The sequence below is a fragment of the Xenopus laevis genome, chromosome 2L (assembly GCF_017654675.1).
Source record: "Xenopus laevis strain J_2021 chromosome 2L, Xenopus_laevis_v10.1, whole genome shotgun sequence".
Lineage (NCBI taxonomy): Eukaryota > Metazoa > Chordata > Amphibia > Anura > Pipidae > Xenopus > Xenopus laevis.
The window spans coordinates 167,922,799-167,939,166 of NC_054373.1; the positions used below are offsets into that span (position 1 = coordinate 167,922,799).

The window sequence follows — 16,368 nt, forward strand, 5'->3', positions numbered from 1 at the left end:
GAAGCAGCTGAGAAAGGGCACTAAGGGCCTGAAACGTTGTATCTGACAGTCTGTAATAAACACTGATCACAGCAGAAAATCTGCATTTGAGTGCTCTCCTCCTTCTCATCTACAGCTGAGCATTCTTGTAGCTAGCTATTAGGGTTATGACCACTGGGACCTGCACTCCAGTATGATAGGACACGCAACACACACACACGCGCATAGAAAAAAGCCCAAATCTCAACAAACCTTTTTAAAGCACCTTGGCTTAGGCTGCGCCTCATATTCTTCTCCAAACACAGGTGGTAAAAGAAACTCGTTTTCAGTATCAAGTTCTTCTGCAGCTGAAAAAGCAAATCTTATTAAAACTCCATAAACTATATATGGAGATTTTTTTTTCTCATTTAAGCGATAAGTTGCTGTCATAAAGTATCAGAGCTGTGGAGTCGGAAGCAATTTTGGAGACTAAATCACCAAAAATATTCCCACTCTGACTCCTAATAATTTTAAATACAAGCAATGAAAATAATCAAATCAGATTTAAGAGCTTCTATGAAGGAGGATATTGCAATTATGCTTCTAAAAACAATACTACAGCTATATGGAAGGTTCAATTAATATAAAAGTTGTTTTAGGTTTTCAAATTATTTCTGTTTCATGTTTTAACTTTGATTTTGGTTTAGAATTACCAAAGGATGAAAGTGTATTTAAAATATAATGTAGTGTTGTGCACTGGTAAACCTAGTGTGTTTGCATCAGAAAGACTAGTATACTTTATATAAACAAGCTGCTGTGTAGCCATGTGCAGCCATTCAAGCTGGGACAAATGAGGGAATGGAACAGGATCCACAGCACATAACAGACAAGTCCTGTCCAATAAAATGGTATTTATCGGTTATCTGTATCATGTATCCTATGAACTAAATCATTAAGCCCACCAAGGGGAAGTGAGTTCCTTGTAAAAATCACAATTATTAAAGTGATCCCAGAGGCTATACGTAGTGCCTGTACGGTCATGGAACATGGGGCATGAAAAATGAAGCCCACATTAAAATAAGGCCCAATTAAATTAACTAAGATAGGGTCAACAGTGAGAACTGATAACTTACAATATCTTACTATGCAGGCCCTCTACTTTTCATCTCCCAGTCTCTCCTTCAGACCACTGCCTGGTTGCTATTGTAAACAGGACACAGGCAGTGCCATTCTGTAGCTACTAAAGCAAATAAAGTTCTGTCTTGCATAAAAAGAGCATTAACTCAAGGGATGATAATTTTGCCTCTTTATAGATCCCTGGTAAGGCCTCACTTGTAGTATGCAGAGCAGTTTTGGACTCCAGTCCTTAAGGAGGATATAAATGAGCTAAACTTAAACTAAACTGGTTAAAGTGATAGAAGAGTTAAATTACAAGATACTGAAGGTCGGGGTTGTTTCTCTGGAAAAAAGATGCTTTTGAAGGGACATGATTACTGTTTACAGATACATTGTAGACATGATAGTGGGGGGATCTATTTTCCCATAAAGAGGATCACAGCATCACAGCTACCTTTTAGACTAGAGGAAAATAACTTTTATTTAAATGGGTGGTTCACCTTCAAACAACTAGTTGTTTTCAGATAGACCAGCAGAACTTTTTCCAATGACTTTCCATTTTCTATGTGTGACCGTTTTTCTAATATTGAAGTGTAAAGTGTCATTTTTCACCTTCTAAAGCAGCTCGGGGGGGGGGGGGGTCGCCGACTCTGTAAACTGTTCTAAATAGATACATTTAGTTGATACATTTCTTATTTGTGTCCCTGCTGAGTAGAATCCCTGAGTTTCATTACAGGCAGCTGTTACAATTGATACAATAGTTGCTAATACTCCAGAGATGCTTCTGACATATGTATCAACTAAATGTTGCAAAATTGTAACAGTTTAGAGTCTGCACCTGAATTACTGAGCTGCCAGACTCCAGATACAGGAATATTCAACTTTAAACTACAAATAGTATATGTATGGATGCTGGATTTCATTTGGAGGGGTTGAACGTGATGCAGACTTTGGTCTTTTTGCAACCCAATTTAACTATGTAACTAGCAACAGAAAGATGTTGAAATTACAAACTGGAGAGCTTAGATAATTCAAACACCAGGAATATAAAAAAGGAAGACCAATTGCAAATATTCTCAGAATATTACTGTCTAAATCATACTAAAGTTTTTACCGGATGAGTGCCAGGTTTGCCAAATTGTTTTTGCCAGTTGTCTGGCATGTACCGGAGGAAACTCTTTGCTAGGCAAAGTTTTCAATTTCTGGTTCTTTCCCTCAAGAAACTGCTTTGTATTGGCAATACACACAGTCTGGCACGGTGTTCATGATATGAATTTCCAAAACAAATAGCAATAACCCATTAAACAATCAACATGTAAAACAAAATTAATAAAAAAACACAGTAACGTACCTTTTGGGAAATCAAGTTCAATATCTAGATCTGGGTCATACGGTATATCAGGCAGAGCAGTCTGAAATGCAGAACTGCAACAGTCTTCCTCTTCTGCCCTTTCACCTGCCTTTTCTTCTGCCTTTTCTTCCTCTGCACAAAACACAGTTAAATGAAACCAGGCTCGAAGAGTTCACTGATGGCACTTTGGATTCAGAGCTAATCAATATTACATACTTGCAAGATTAATTTCTTGTCCTTCTGCTTTCTCTTCTTTCACAGGTTCTGTTACCATTACCGGGTCTGATTCAGAAATTTGTATGGGGCTTTTACTTATTATTTCTTCTATTTGTTCAGTTATTTTTTCAGCATCTTTTAAAGAGCCAGGCAGGAAAATTGGAACAGGGATCTAGATAGAAAATGTATTATTAGCAAGGTAGATTGGATCATGGCTCAGGAAAAGATGTCCAGTGTTTTATTAGACCCTCGTAAACAAGTTTTTATGGGGTTGGACTCTCTGGCTAACAAATACATATGCCATGGGCATAGAGGAGGGGCAGACAATATTTGATTGACAGCTGAGATTTTTAAATGAGCTTACAACAGCTATGAATACTTAAATAAAAAATAGAAATTGGATTTCATGTTTAATTTGAAAAGGACTTATTATACAGATTTTTGTGTCTGGATGACAGGTCCACTTTAATTTGCTGCTCCCGGCCATCCATTTGTTTGTGTAGGTGTCTTTTGGTGTCAATGGATTATAGAGTCTTCACTTATTGTCAGCATTGCAATAAGGGTCGCCATCTGGGGGCACAGGAGGTACTGCTGTATCGGGCCCGGGCCTGAAGGGGGGCCCGGCTGTACTGCACTTTTCAAAATAGCCGGGCCCTTGATCGCTATGAAGAAAACAAATGCTATAAGACCCGGTGCGGCTGCCAGCTGTTTCGGCTCCGTGAACCTGCTAGTGAGAAGCGGCAATGATTTCACTGAAGCTCCAAGTATAAAGCTAACTATGCTCACTCTTCCCTCCTGTAGCAGCCGCGCACCGGCCATCTTGGAGAAGGCAAAAAGGAAGTTAAAGTTTGCGCTTCATGTCAGACTGTAGCTAAACTGCTGCTGATGTGGCAACTTGCTGCTCTCTTAGTGCTACCCCTGCTGGTACGGAGCAGGACCTGCATGCTGTTCGGTAATCGTTTCTCTGAAGGAAAGAAAAGGTGAACACGAACTGCAAACTATTTTTGGTACCCCTCGAATATGGAGTATTTCTCACTGTTATTATTTGTTTGCAGGAGAGACTTTTCACTTCCTTAATCGGGATTTATACCCAAAGTAAAATGTTGCCTAAAATACCCAATATAAGAAATTGAAATTCTAAACCTCTTTCCAGGACACATACATGATACATTTCCACTTACTTTATATCTCTTTGGAAATATCATTACAGTTGAAAGGGGTATTTTTCTGTCCCTTTCATTTCTATGCACTGTTGGTTGTGACATTTGAAACAATGGAGCCGACGCCTGTCCTTCTACAGCTACAGGTTTGTCTATCACCTGCCTTCAGTAGTCACAATCAGCAGCACAGGGAATAACAAAGAATGCACACAGGCCTGCATTTGTGACGAGGCCACAAAGGCCCGGGCCTAGGGCGGCAAAATTTGAGGAGCGGCATGCTGCCCAGCCGCATCTACAGTGTCATTGGGAGCCACTGGCACTCGTGCGCTTGCTGGGAAAGGATGTGAGTGCGTTCGCCAGCAGGCACTAGGACCTGGCCGGCTCGCAGGGGGTGGGCGCACTGGTGGGTGGGCACTAGGACCCAGGCCGCCTAGGGGCAGCAAAAGAGGAGATCCGGCCCTGGATGCACATACTAGTTTAAGTGCCAAACAACCGTCCCGAAGCCACAAAAAGACCCAAAGTCACGAAAAAAGACGAAGTTGAAGTCCTGAATGGGGAAAAGACCCAAATTCACAAAAATAGCTGAAACTGAATTCCTGAAGCGAGGAAAAGACCCAAAGTCACTAAAGGAGATGGAGTTGAAGTCCTGAAGCCATGAGTTCAATTCTACTGAACACCAATGTGTGTTTTTTTTTACATTTTTTTAGTCCCCTGGCCACCAATGTATTATTTTAATAATCTATAGGCCTTTGCCACCAATGTTTTTTTTTAAATATTCTCTGTAACTTGTAAGTGGGGCCCTGGCACCAATGTTTTTTTTTGTTTTTTTTTTTTTAAAACTTTTATGGTTTTTTTTTTTTTTTTACTTATAGGGGGGTCATGGTCACCAATTTTTTTTTTAACTTGTAGGGGGGCCCCCAATTTTTTAAAGAAATCTTTTCATCAATAGCTTTTTATAACTTGTGTGTGTGGGGGGGGTTACCTTTTTTAGTGCTTATGTCTGTGTGGTCTTTTAACTGTGGTGTGAAGTGGGCGGGATCTGGGGTCGGGCTTGTGCAGGGCCCAAAAAATTCTGTTGTATGGGGCCCCGTGATTTCAAATGGCTGCCCTGATTGCAATAATTAGGGAAGATTTACACACAATAATACTTAGGGACCCACAATATGGTGGACAATGCTGTGTTTGTCTTAAAATGCCAGTGCACTTTGTGAGTCTGAAATTACTATTTCAACCAGGGGAAAAGGGTGTGTTTTGACAAATTGGTGTGATATTAATGGGTGTGACCACAAAGTGGGTATGGCCAAAATATGCACACTGCAATTTTTTTTTGTCCCTCTTTCTGATTTTTATATGTTGGGAAAGATGTGTGGGGTGTTTCAGGCAACTACAAACATATGCAACAAAATATATATAATTTCTGTCTGCAAAGACACTTACTGGAACTGGGATAACAGTGGGAGCCGGAACATTCTGACTGTAGAGATGCACAGGGACTGGAACATACACAGGAACAGGAATAGGCACTGGGACATACTTAGTATTTACATCTTCCTCTAAAGAACAAATTGACATGTCATGAAAACAGATTTTCTAAATGACACTGGATAAAATATCTCCCAGAACAATAAAAAGAAAGGTGGCCATAGACGTAACAATTACGATCTTTCTTGGAAAAGATCTTTCCAAGAAAGATTGTTCGTTACAATACACACGCGTAGAGCTGAATAGTCAGATATACAGGTAGAAACAATAGAATTCTACCTGTATCTGACAATTCAGCACTAACAACGGATGATGTTTGGGTGCCTTCAAAGGCACCCAATCATAATTTTCCATCCAGCCCTACGAGCCGACCGATATCCAAGTTTTCTGCCGATATCGACCAGCTCTTTTCCCACCATACACGCACTGAATATCGTACGAAAATTTTTTTGTACGATATTATCTGTGCGTCTATGGCCACCTTAAGTATTTCAACACCCCAAAATCTTCTCAATTTACAATTCTTATAATATGCCAAAATTGGTTTTATCTTAAAGAAAACCTCTTGCACCTTTAACTTCCACAGATGACATGGGTTTTATGTTTTTTTAATTGAACGCATAATAAATGTGGCCTGGACCCACATACTACCCCTTATCAATGTATAAAAGCATGCCTTTCGTAAAATTTGGCTCTAGTACATGCACATATATTGGCAGCGGTGATCCTGGGGCTGCTGCCGCCCAGCAATTGGGCACTTAAAGTTAGAGCTTGTTGCCGCCCCTTGTAACTGGCCGCTCGCTGACGCCTGAGTCAAGGTTCTCACCTTACCTCATGGCAGGAGCGGCCCTGTATATTGCTATAAAACACCTTGAATTGGGAAACCCAGTGGGTGAGAATGTAATCATTTACTTTTCTGAAAATACTCCTACTCTAAAGAGTCTTCCCAGTCAAAATACTTTTTTTATTTGTATCATAATTAATAATGAACTTAATTCATGATTAACCCTAAGTGAAATATATAAATGTAACAAAATACTGTTTCAAACCAGGTACAAATTTTCAAGATTTATTATACCGACACTGGAAATAGCTCAAATCTGAAAATACACCATCTAAAATCTGTCAAGGTCATGTAGGAGTCAACAGCAGAGGTTCCTTGAACTATTTGAAGATGTTAATAGCCTTCGTGATGTTCGAGTTTTTTTTTTGGAGGGTTTTGCCTGAAGTTGCAATTCGAGCAATTCAAGTTTTTCTTTGCCGATAACTCAATCAATTTGAGTTTTTAGGTTGTTAACCCTGAACTCCATTCAAGGTTTTTCTTAAATAAGAAACCATTTGAGTTTTGAGTTCATTCAAGGTATACAAAAACTCTAAAATTCGACCTTTGATAAACAACCCCCAAAATGTGCACGCTGTATGCAACCGTACCTGTTTGGGAGGTTTTTGTCTGCATATGAGGCTTGCAGTAAGTTGCCTTTGTCATGGACAGTGGTTTGCACAGAACAGCTTTATTCTTCATGTCTTTTGACATAGCAGGAGATGCAGATAAGCTTGCTCCCTGTAAGAAATACACAGCCTTAGATTTAAAGCTTTAACTTCTCTCTCTCTCTTTTAAAACATAATCTCCCCATATACCGTTTTAACTGTTCTGTTTGTTCTAGAAGTAAAGCTTAAGGCAGGTACCTGAATTTTTGTCCGTGCAGTCTGAGAACCCTGATCTGCAAACAAATACAAACACCACTAAGAACTGTACTCTTGTTTTTGCAATGTGTAACGTTATAAACTATGTAAAGAGACATTTGAATGAGGGATTTTGAAAGCTCTTCTTTTAAGCAAAATAAGTACCAAATTAAGGTGCATGACAGTGTGAAACACACCACTGAGAAATCAGAGAACAATCCATACCATAATGCATGTTTTCAGGCCCCCTCTGAGTTGACATGTTAGGTTCATTTTGCTGGTTGTAAAACCGTAGTAAGCACTGCTGATCACAAAAGTTTTTTATTGTGCCTCTCCACTGTACTTTTTCATTAAGGGTTCCTTGAGTTCTACAGCAGTCACATCTTGCAGCCTGATAGGAAATTGAAAATTATGTAAAGAAAAAAAAATCATAAAACAAAAAATAACATAATTCTTTTGAATTATTTATAATGTAGTACACAGCAAAAAGGCACATTAGACAGCACTGGGCAACGAAATATCTGTATGCAGAGGAAAAGTTCACATTTCGCGCTAATGTTTAACCATCACAATTTCCCCAGAAAAGCAAAGGCAATAGTGACTTTGCACTGAAGCATTCATTTGTCTTCCCTTACAAATATATGTTATACAGTAAACCCTTACAAATTTCTGTTATACAGTACTTCCAGCCTTTTCAGTAATAGAGTAAATCCAAATAATAACACAAGTGCCCAATCTCAAATAGCTGAAGGGGAAGTGGCATATACAAAACAAAAGCAGCCCCGAGTCCTGAGTGTCCTTATGATGTGTGCTACTTTAATCTTCTCTGTTTATACTTCTTTGTGCCTATACAGTTTATTATTGCCAAACATTAATAATGCCGGGAGTGATGATCCCTTTAAGCATAAACAATACATTTATAGCCTCTCCATCCTTTAAAGGGATACTGTCAAGGAAAAAATGTTTTTATTTTCAAAACACATCAGTTAATAGTGCTGCTCCAGTAGACTTCTGCACTGAAATCAGTTTCTCAAAAGAGCAAACAGATTTTTCTATATTTAATTTTGAAATCTGACATGGGGCTAGACATATTGTCAGTTTCCCAACATGTGACTTGTGCTCTGATAAAATGGAGTCCCTCTTTACTGCTGTACTGCAAATTGGAGTAATATCACACCCCCCCCCCTTTACCCCCAGCAGCCAAACAACAGAACAATGGGAAGGTAACCAAATAGCAGCTCCCTAACACAAGATAACAGCTGCCTGGTAGATCTAAGAACAGCACTCAATAGTAAAATCCAGGTCCCACTGCAACTCCTTCAGTTACATTGAGAAGGAGAATTTTGTAGCCATCATGTAAAACACCTGATAATACCATTCATCAGGTAAGCATTGTAAATGTGGCATGGATGTTTGAAAATATTTACAATTGCACAAAATTGCTTATATTTTGTATATTTATCATAAAACAGAAGGAAATGAAAAACAGACTAACAATTGGTGTTAAATACCTCAAAAGGAAAATATAAATTTACAAATATATGCACATTTTATATTAAAGGGTTGATTCACTTTCAGTAAATTTCTAGTATGTTATAGAAACTTTTCAACTGGTTTCATTTTTGAATTTTTTCTCTTCTTGTTCTGTTCTTTTCAGTTTTTAGAAGGGGGTCAGCCAAAAAGCTAGGTTGTTGCTCTGTTAAGCTAAAATTGTATTAATACTTTATAGTATTTATCTTTATGCTCAGGCCCTCTCCTATTCATCTTCAAGTTTTTAGATCATACCACTGCCTGGTTGCTAGGGTAAACTGGACCCGTGTAACCCAAAAGCTGCTAAAACCCCAAACTGGACAGCTGCCAGAAGAAAAAACAAATAATTCAAAAATTTTAAATAAAAAACGAAGACCAATTGCAAAGAAAGATCATTGTCTATACAATATTAAAAGTTCATTTAACAATGAACTACCTCTTTAACATTGCAATGTACATATCCTGGGTCTGGTCCCAAAACACTTTTAGCAAAAACTTGGAACTACTACTATCTTTCTGTCCTAACACTTAAATGTGGATCAGCCTAACTAAAATACCATATTTGCCATATTTTCTAGACAATTGAAAATGATAATTACCCCTGAAAACTCTACTATTATAGATAACTTGTCATCGAATAAAAAACAAATTACTCCAGAACATTACCTTATAATACCATTCCTGAAACTTTTTACCGCATTCCTCTCCACAGAAATCTCTCAGAATGCCATCGTACTCTTTGCAAGCCCCCCTCTTACACATCTGAAAACAATAGTTGCAAGTCACGCATTTTAATCCCAATCTTCTTGCAAAGTCCTGTTTATATAGTAGTTTGCAACCTAGAGAGACAACACTTCATTATCAAAAGAACAAACGGTGATTATTAATAAGTGATTATAAATACTCTAACATAATTCCACAGCACTGTGCGAGGGAAGGGTCTCGTCATTAGACATACAGACTACATGCAAATATTAACTAATAGTATTGGTTACTTAGTCTTAGGATAGGGTATATTAACATATTAAACTAGCTAAACTATCACTGTATGGAACAAAATTGTTAGTCCTTACTCTGCACCAGGCTGAAGTTATCAAAAGGGATGCACCGAATCCAGGATTCGGTTCGGGATTCGCCCTTTTTCAGCAGGATTCGGATTCTGTCAAAACCTTCTGTCCGACCGAACCAGATCAAAATTTGCATATGCAAATTAGGGGTGGGAGGGAAATCATGTGACTTTTTGGCACAAAACAAGTAAGTAAAAAATGTTTCCCCCCTTCCCATCCCTAATTTGCATATGCAAATTAGGATTCCATTCCGTATTTGGCCAAATCTTTCGCGAAGGATTCGGGGGTTTGGCCGACTCCAAAATAGTGGATTCGTTGTATCCCTAGTTATCAAAGCTGGTATTAGATGCAGGTGATTAGATAACCTGGAGACATTATAACTTAATAGTCAATAATAAAGTTACACAAATTGACATTTTATTTCAAACAACTGCAACAGAAAATGTCTTAGTTGTGTTTATTAGTCTTTAAAATTTATATCATTTGTGTGTAACGTAATTCTGTTTGAAAACTAAAATGTAGATTCTGGGGTTACCTGCTATACAACACAACTAGAATGAGAGAGATGGCTTACTAAGCAAAAAACTTTATAGATTGTTTGTCCATACCTTCACTACAGAATGGCTTTTTGACTCCAGAAAATTTCATAGTATCATGTAATGTCTTCTCCTCCTGACAGTATTCACAGTACGTTACTATACAATGAAGTTTCTTGTAATCACCACAACAATTAGTACTGCAGAACTGATGGACTTTATTCTGCATGATAAATATAAAAAATATAGTTGCCCTCAATAGTGATACACGCATATATAAAACAGACATTGATTTTTCTAACACTATATGCTATTGGGAGTGCAACCCTCTGGTTCATATGAGGAGCAGTACTCACATATAAACCACTGAAAAAGACCAAAGTGTGCCTTTTACTGCTCGAATTCATACTGTTACTGTTCAAGGTAAGGGAGCTAGCATACGGGCAGATTCGGGGAGATTTAGTCGCCTGGTGACTAATCGACTCTTCTGCGGGGCGACAATCTCCCCGAACTGCCTTCCCCCTGCTATAATGAGAAAACGCCAGCGCCACTGCACTCAAAGCGCTCAGATTTTCTAAGTTGCCCGAAGTTGCCTCATGAGGAAACTTCGGGCGTCTTTGGAAATCGAAGCACTGCGAGGCCACTTATTAAGATTCAAGATGTGTTGGTAATATTTTCTTTCAGAACATATAGCTTTCAATTCAATACATTAAAATCTGGGCCAATTTAAAAACGCAAAAAAAAAACCTCACCTCCCACTCCAGTGTTTCTGGTTTAGAAGAAAAAACATTTTTACAGTAGTTGCATTTTAACTGGATATCACTGCTAACGTGCTGCCCATTTGTGGTTGTCTGCATACTGATTGCCTAAAAACAAAACAAAAACACTCTTGATGTTTCTATCAGTAAATTTTGTCATACAGATAAATATGCATGTACACTGAAGAAGTTCCTGTAGAAATGTATGCAGCAAAAGAACAATGTAATTTATTTATAATATATCTACTTAGTGGTCTGCAATGGAAAATAACATTTATCCTGCAGATGCATGCTACCCCTCTGGTTAAAAGTTTAATTGAACAATACAGGTATGAGTATCCTTAGTGCTGGGACCTGGGGTTTTCCAGATAACAGATCTTTCCATAATTTGGATCTTCATCTTCATACATTAAAGGGCAAATTTATCAAGGGTCGAATTGAAAATCTGAATTCTAAAATTCGAGTTTTTTTTATGGTCAAAACGGTCAAATTCAACTAGGGAGTTATTCTATTTCAATTTCCAAGCTTTATCATACTCTAGACTAGACCTTCAAGAACTCAAATTCAACTATTCGCCACCTAAAACCTGCCAGATTGCTGTTTAAGTCAATGGGAGACAACCAGGGATCAGTTTTGAGTTGTTTGCAGCCTGAAATTCAGTTTTTTAAAAGTTTAATCAAAGTTCCATTTGCATCAGATTCGAGTTTTTGGGTCAATATCATTCATCCAAGTTTAACATTTTTTTATAAATTTTGATTGCTCAAATTTCAAATTTATGAGAGTTTTTAAAAACATGTATTCGAAAATTGACCTTTGATAAATGTGCCTCTAAGTCTACTAGAAAATCATGTAAACATTAAATAAACACAATAGGCTGGTTTTGCTTCCAATAAGGATTAATTATATCTTAGTTTGGATCAAGTACATGGTACTGTTTTATTATTAAAAAGAGACAGCCTTCCCGTTAATTTGGAGCTTTCTGTATAATGGATCACATGCTTGTATTTACATTTCCAGCAGAAAAATCAAGCTATATACACCAAAACTGTGTCAGGTCTAGTGCAAGAGCAAAGAGCACTGAATTTTACAGTAATCAGACCTTGACTTATCTTTTGGTTATGTTAAAAAGTATAACATACCATCACAATATACCGTACTCTCTGGGATGCTTCAAAAAGAGTGAATGAATAAAAAATACAAATCTTGTGGTTATACTATCTCATTAAGGCGATAATGTAATGAACTGCCTCAAAATGAACTGCATTTAAGAAATATTTTAAATGGGTTCATCTAGAATTAGTTCATTCATAGAAATTATACTTAAAGGAGAAATAAACCTAGCCCATCCCACCCCTCCTCTGCCACCTTTCCAAGCTCCCTCCGTATAATCTTGGTTTAAAACTATAAGACGTAAAAAGCTTGTACAGGTATGGGATCCGTTATCCAGAAAGCTCCCAATTACGGAAAGGCCATCTCCCATAGACTCCTTTATAATCAAATAATCCATTTTTTTTAAAAACTATTACCATTTTTTCTAGTTTGTACTTGATCCAAACTAAGATATATTTAATCCTTATGGGAAGCAAAACAAGCCTATTTGGTTTCATTTGACGTTTAAATGATTTTCTAGTAGACTTAAGTCATGCAGATCCAAATTACAAAAAGATCTGTTATCTAGAAAGCCCCAAGTCCCAAGCACTCTGGATACCTGTATTTGTTGGGCATAAATAAAGTAAATGTTCCTGGTGGTGGACTTTTAAACACAACCAAATTTACATTTCTTCATTCTATGAATTGTACCCTTTAAAAGAAAGTGCAACTGTTTAAAACTTTTATAACATTCAAGGAAGCCTGTCTCTCGCCACACCTCTCTAGTCTACAAATATTCACCTAGTCGTCAAGAGTTTCCAAATATTTTGTCTACCTTGTAGTTAAAAATGTAGATAAAAAGCACCTACAGACCTGAAATTTTGCTACACAACCAGAGCTGCAGAAGTTGTATAGTTTCCCATCAGGCATTGTGGCTTGATACTGAGGTAAGGAGTTTCTTTTACAAAAATGACAAATAATGCCTGCATCTAGAAGGAAAAAGAAAAAGAACTTAAAACACAATCTTTGCGGTTTGCTATAGAATACAAATAGATAAGAACCACACAAAGATTTTGGATACACATATGCGATCACTGTATACTGTCGAGTTTAATCAATAATGATGAAAAACTTTGTGAGCCTTAAAGGGGTTGTTCACCTTCCAAACACCTTTTTCAGTTCAATTGTTTCCAGAAATAAAGACTTGTTTCAATAACTTTCCATTTATTTATTTTTTACCACTTTTCCAAAATCTAAAGTTTAAATGGGTTGGTCACCTTTGAGTTAATTTTTAGTATGATGCAGAGAGTGATATTCTGAGACAATTTGCAATTGGTTTTCGTTTTTTATTATTTGTGATTTTTAAGATATTTAGCTTTTTATTCAGCAGCTCTCCAGTTTGCAAGCTAAGCAATCTGGTTGCTAGGGTCGAAATTACCCTAACAACCATGCACTGATTTAAATAAATGGCTGGAATATGAATAGGAGAGGCCTGAATAGAAAAAATAGTAAAAAGTAGCAATAACAGTTTGTGGTCTTGCAGAGCATTTGTTTTTAGATGGGGTCAGAGACCCCCATTTAAAAGCTGGGAAAAACTATTAAAAATAAATAATGAAGCCATACTATAACATACTAAAAGTTAACTTCAAGGTGAACCACCCCTTTAATGCTTGTGTCTCTGCTGTTTGAGTCTGGCAGTTCAGTAAATCAGATGCAGACTATGAACTGTTACAATTTTGCAACATTTAGTTGATAAATTTCTCACCAGCATCTCTGGAGTATTCGCAACTATTGTATCAATTTTAAGTTTTTAATGAAACTCAGGGATTTTGCTCAGCAGGGACAAAGATAAGCAATGTATCAACTAAATGTATCAATTTAGAATACACTACAGCCATGAACATCTTGTAAATTATATCCTTATAAATGGTGAGTTCTGATGTCATCAGTAATAAAGGTGAGTTCTGATGTCATTTCTGTCACATGACTCACTGAAACTTTGTGTATTATAGTAAATAAAGTACCCCCAGTTGCAAAATATGAGGATATTAGAAGTTACCTCGGAGTTCCATGACCTGTATAAAAACCATTCGGCCTTCGTCATGAAACTCCTCGGTAACTTATAATATCCTTATAATTTACAAGAGGGGGGGAATTTTATTCACTATATAACATTTACAGAGTCAACGACACCCCCCCCCCAAGAGCTGTTTTAGAAAGTAAAAAATTAAACATTACACTTCAATATTAGGAAAACAGTCACACAAAAAATAGAAAGTACCGTAATTGGAAAAAGTAAATTTCAGTAAAACTATGTGAACTAAACTGGAAAGAAAGTGTTGGACAGTGAACAACTCCTTTAAAGTGGCAATACATTCCCAGATTGTATCTGCTTGGCAGATTCAGCAATGTTGTCTGACCATTGGCATACATACACAGCGCTGCAAAATATGCTGGCGTTATATAAATACATGTTAATAATAAAAATAATAATATATACAAACTTGGGGACCAGTTTAGACACGAGGATCTTTTGATCCTGTTAGAATGCAAATAATCAGTCAGGTTTGGGAATTTAATTTGTTGATGCACTAATGGTTCAAGTAGACAGGAAGGCAGCTATATACCAGTATAGCACCTTATACAGATCTATTAGTCACTTGACAGACAGTGAATAGCCACCTTATGGTGGAAACACAAACAATATGGCAGTGGTAGGTCAAATGTACAAATATTACTTGTGTGGTTATTGGGGATGCACAGAATCCACTATTTTGGATTCAGCCGAACCCTTTACGAAAGATCCGGGCCGAATACCAAAACCTAATTTGCATATGCAAATGAGGGGTGGGAAGAGGAAAACATTTTTTACTTGTTTTTTGATGAAAGGCACACGATTTCCCTCCCCGCCCCAAATTAGGATTCAAATTCGGTTCGGCCGAATCCAAATCTTGCTGAAAAAGGCTGAATCCAAATCCGGGATTCTGTGCATCCCTAGTTGTTATCAAAAATAGCATTTAGCTTCAAATGCAGTACAGGAATGGGATCCATTATCCGTAAATCAGTTATTCAGAAAGGCTGTCTCCCATAGACACCATTATAATCAAATAATCCAAATTTTCTAAAATTATTTAATTTTTCTCTGCAATAATAAAACAGTAGCTTGTACTTGATCCCAACTAAGATATAATTAATCCTTATTGGAAGCAAAACCAGCCTATTGGGCTTATATTATGTTAACATGACCTTCTAATAAAATTAAGGTATGAAGATCCAAATAAGGAAAAGATCCATTATTATAGCATTCTGGATAACAGGTGCCATACCTTTATTGTCATACACAAAGCTGCACTATAGTGTACATACACTCACTTAATTTGCTGCTTAAATTGTTATTTTAGTGGATGTTTTGCACTTGCAGTGAACACTATGACAACATGCAATAACAAAAGAATAAAGCGCTTACTTTGACTAGGAGGTTTTGCATATTTAGTCTTGTGATTGTTCATGCAAGTTGTAGAACAGTATGGTTCGACGTGCCCATTAGTTCCAATGCACTGGGTCATATCGAAAGACCTGCACTGTGTTTTACATCCCGTACAACTCGTAAGTTTGCTGTTTTTCTAAATAAAACAGAATAAGCAAGTACATCAGGAGACATAATTCAAGAGCTCAGATTTGCAGGACATATATCCATTATGTTCTACTGAAAAATAAAATGCTGACATACACAATTTTGAGGGGATAACGTTTACTGGGATAATGGGATTTGGCAGGATAAATAATATGAAAGGGAGGGGGATCTAAATAACAATATACAGAAGTCAGAGTAAAAATACATGTCTAATTAGTAAGCCGTATATCCATTTGAGTTTAGGAAATAGAGCTGGCTTCATTTGTTAGCAGTCATATAGTGGGATATGGATATAGGATATACCCTAAAGTAGGAATTCATTTTTATCTCTGTTTTGATATTGGGTTATTTAAGAATTGTCTGTTGAACTTGTTTCATTTGTCTGTATGGAAATCATTTATGTTGATGTATTTACTCTAATTATACATTGTAGAATACTCTTTTGTTGCATTTTACCTTAAAGGAACAGTAACGTCAAAAAATAAAAGTGTTTTAAAGTAATGAAAAGATAATGCAGTGTTGCCCTGCACTGGTAAAACTGCTGTGTTTGCTTCAGAAACTCTACTATTGTTTATATAAATAAGCTGCTGTGTAGCCATGGGGGCAGCCATTCAAAGGAGAAAAGGCTCAGGTTATACAGCATATAAACTCTGTCTGTCTAATGGTGTTATCTGTTATCCATTAGTTAAACTGTGCCATATAGCTGTTTTTCAATTTCCGCCATTGCTTCACATGAGCTTGTTTATATGAACTATAGTAGTGTTTCTGAAGCAAACAGATCAGTTTTA

At 37.1% G+C, this 16,368-nt stretch overlaps 1 protein-coding gene across 1 annotated transcript in view; it reads right to left on the bottom strand.

Moving 5' to 3' along the window:
* zmym2.L (zinc finger MYM-type containing 2 L homeolog) overlaps window positions 1–16,368 on the bottom strand; it is a 52,759-nt gene that overhangs the window by 7,952 nt on the left and 28,439 nt on the right. The window contains 12 exon segments of the mRNA NM_001093084.1: window positions 232–326; window positions 2,426–2,557; window positions 2,642–2,813; window positions 5,239–5,354; window positions 6,715–6,844; window positions 6,970–7,004; window positions 7,192–7,357; window positions 9,163–9,335; window positions 10,172–10,322; window positions 10,852–10,965; window positions 12,820–12,935; window positions 15,413–15,569. Of these exon segments, the coding sequence (NP_001086553.1) occupies window positions 232–326; window positions 2,426–2,557; window positions 2,642–2,813; window positions 5,239–5,354; window positions 6,715–6,844; window positions 6,970–7,004; window positions 7,192–7,357; window positions 9,163–9,335; window positions 10,172–10,322; window positions 10,852–10,965; window positions 12,820–12,935; window positions 15,413–15,569 (1,557 nt within the window).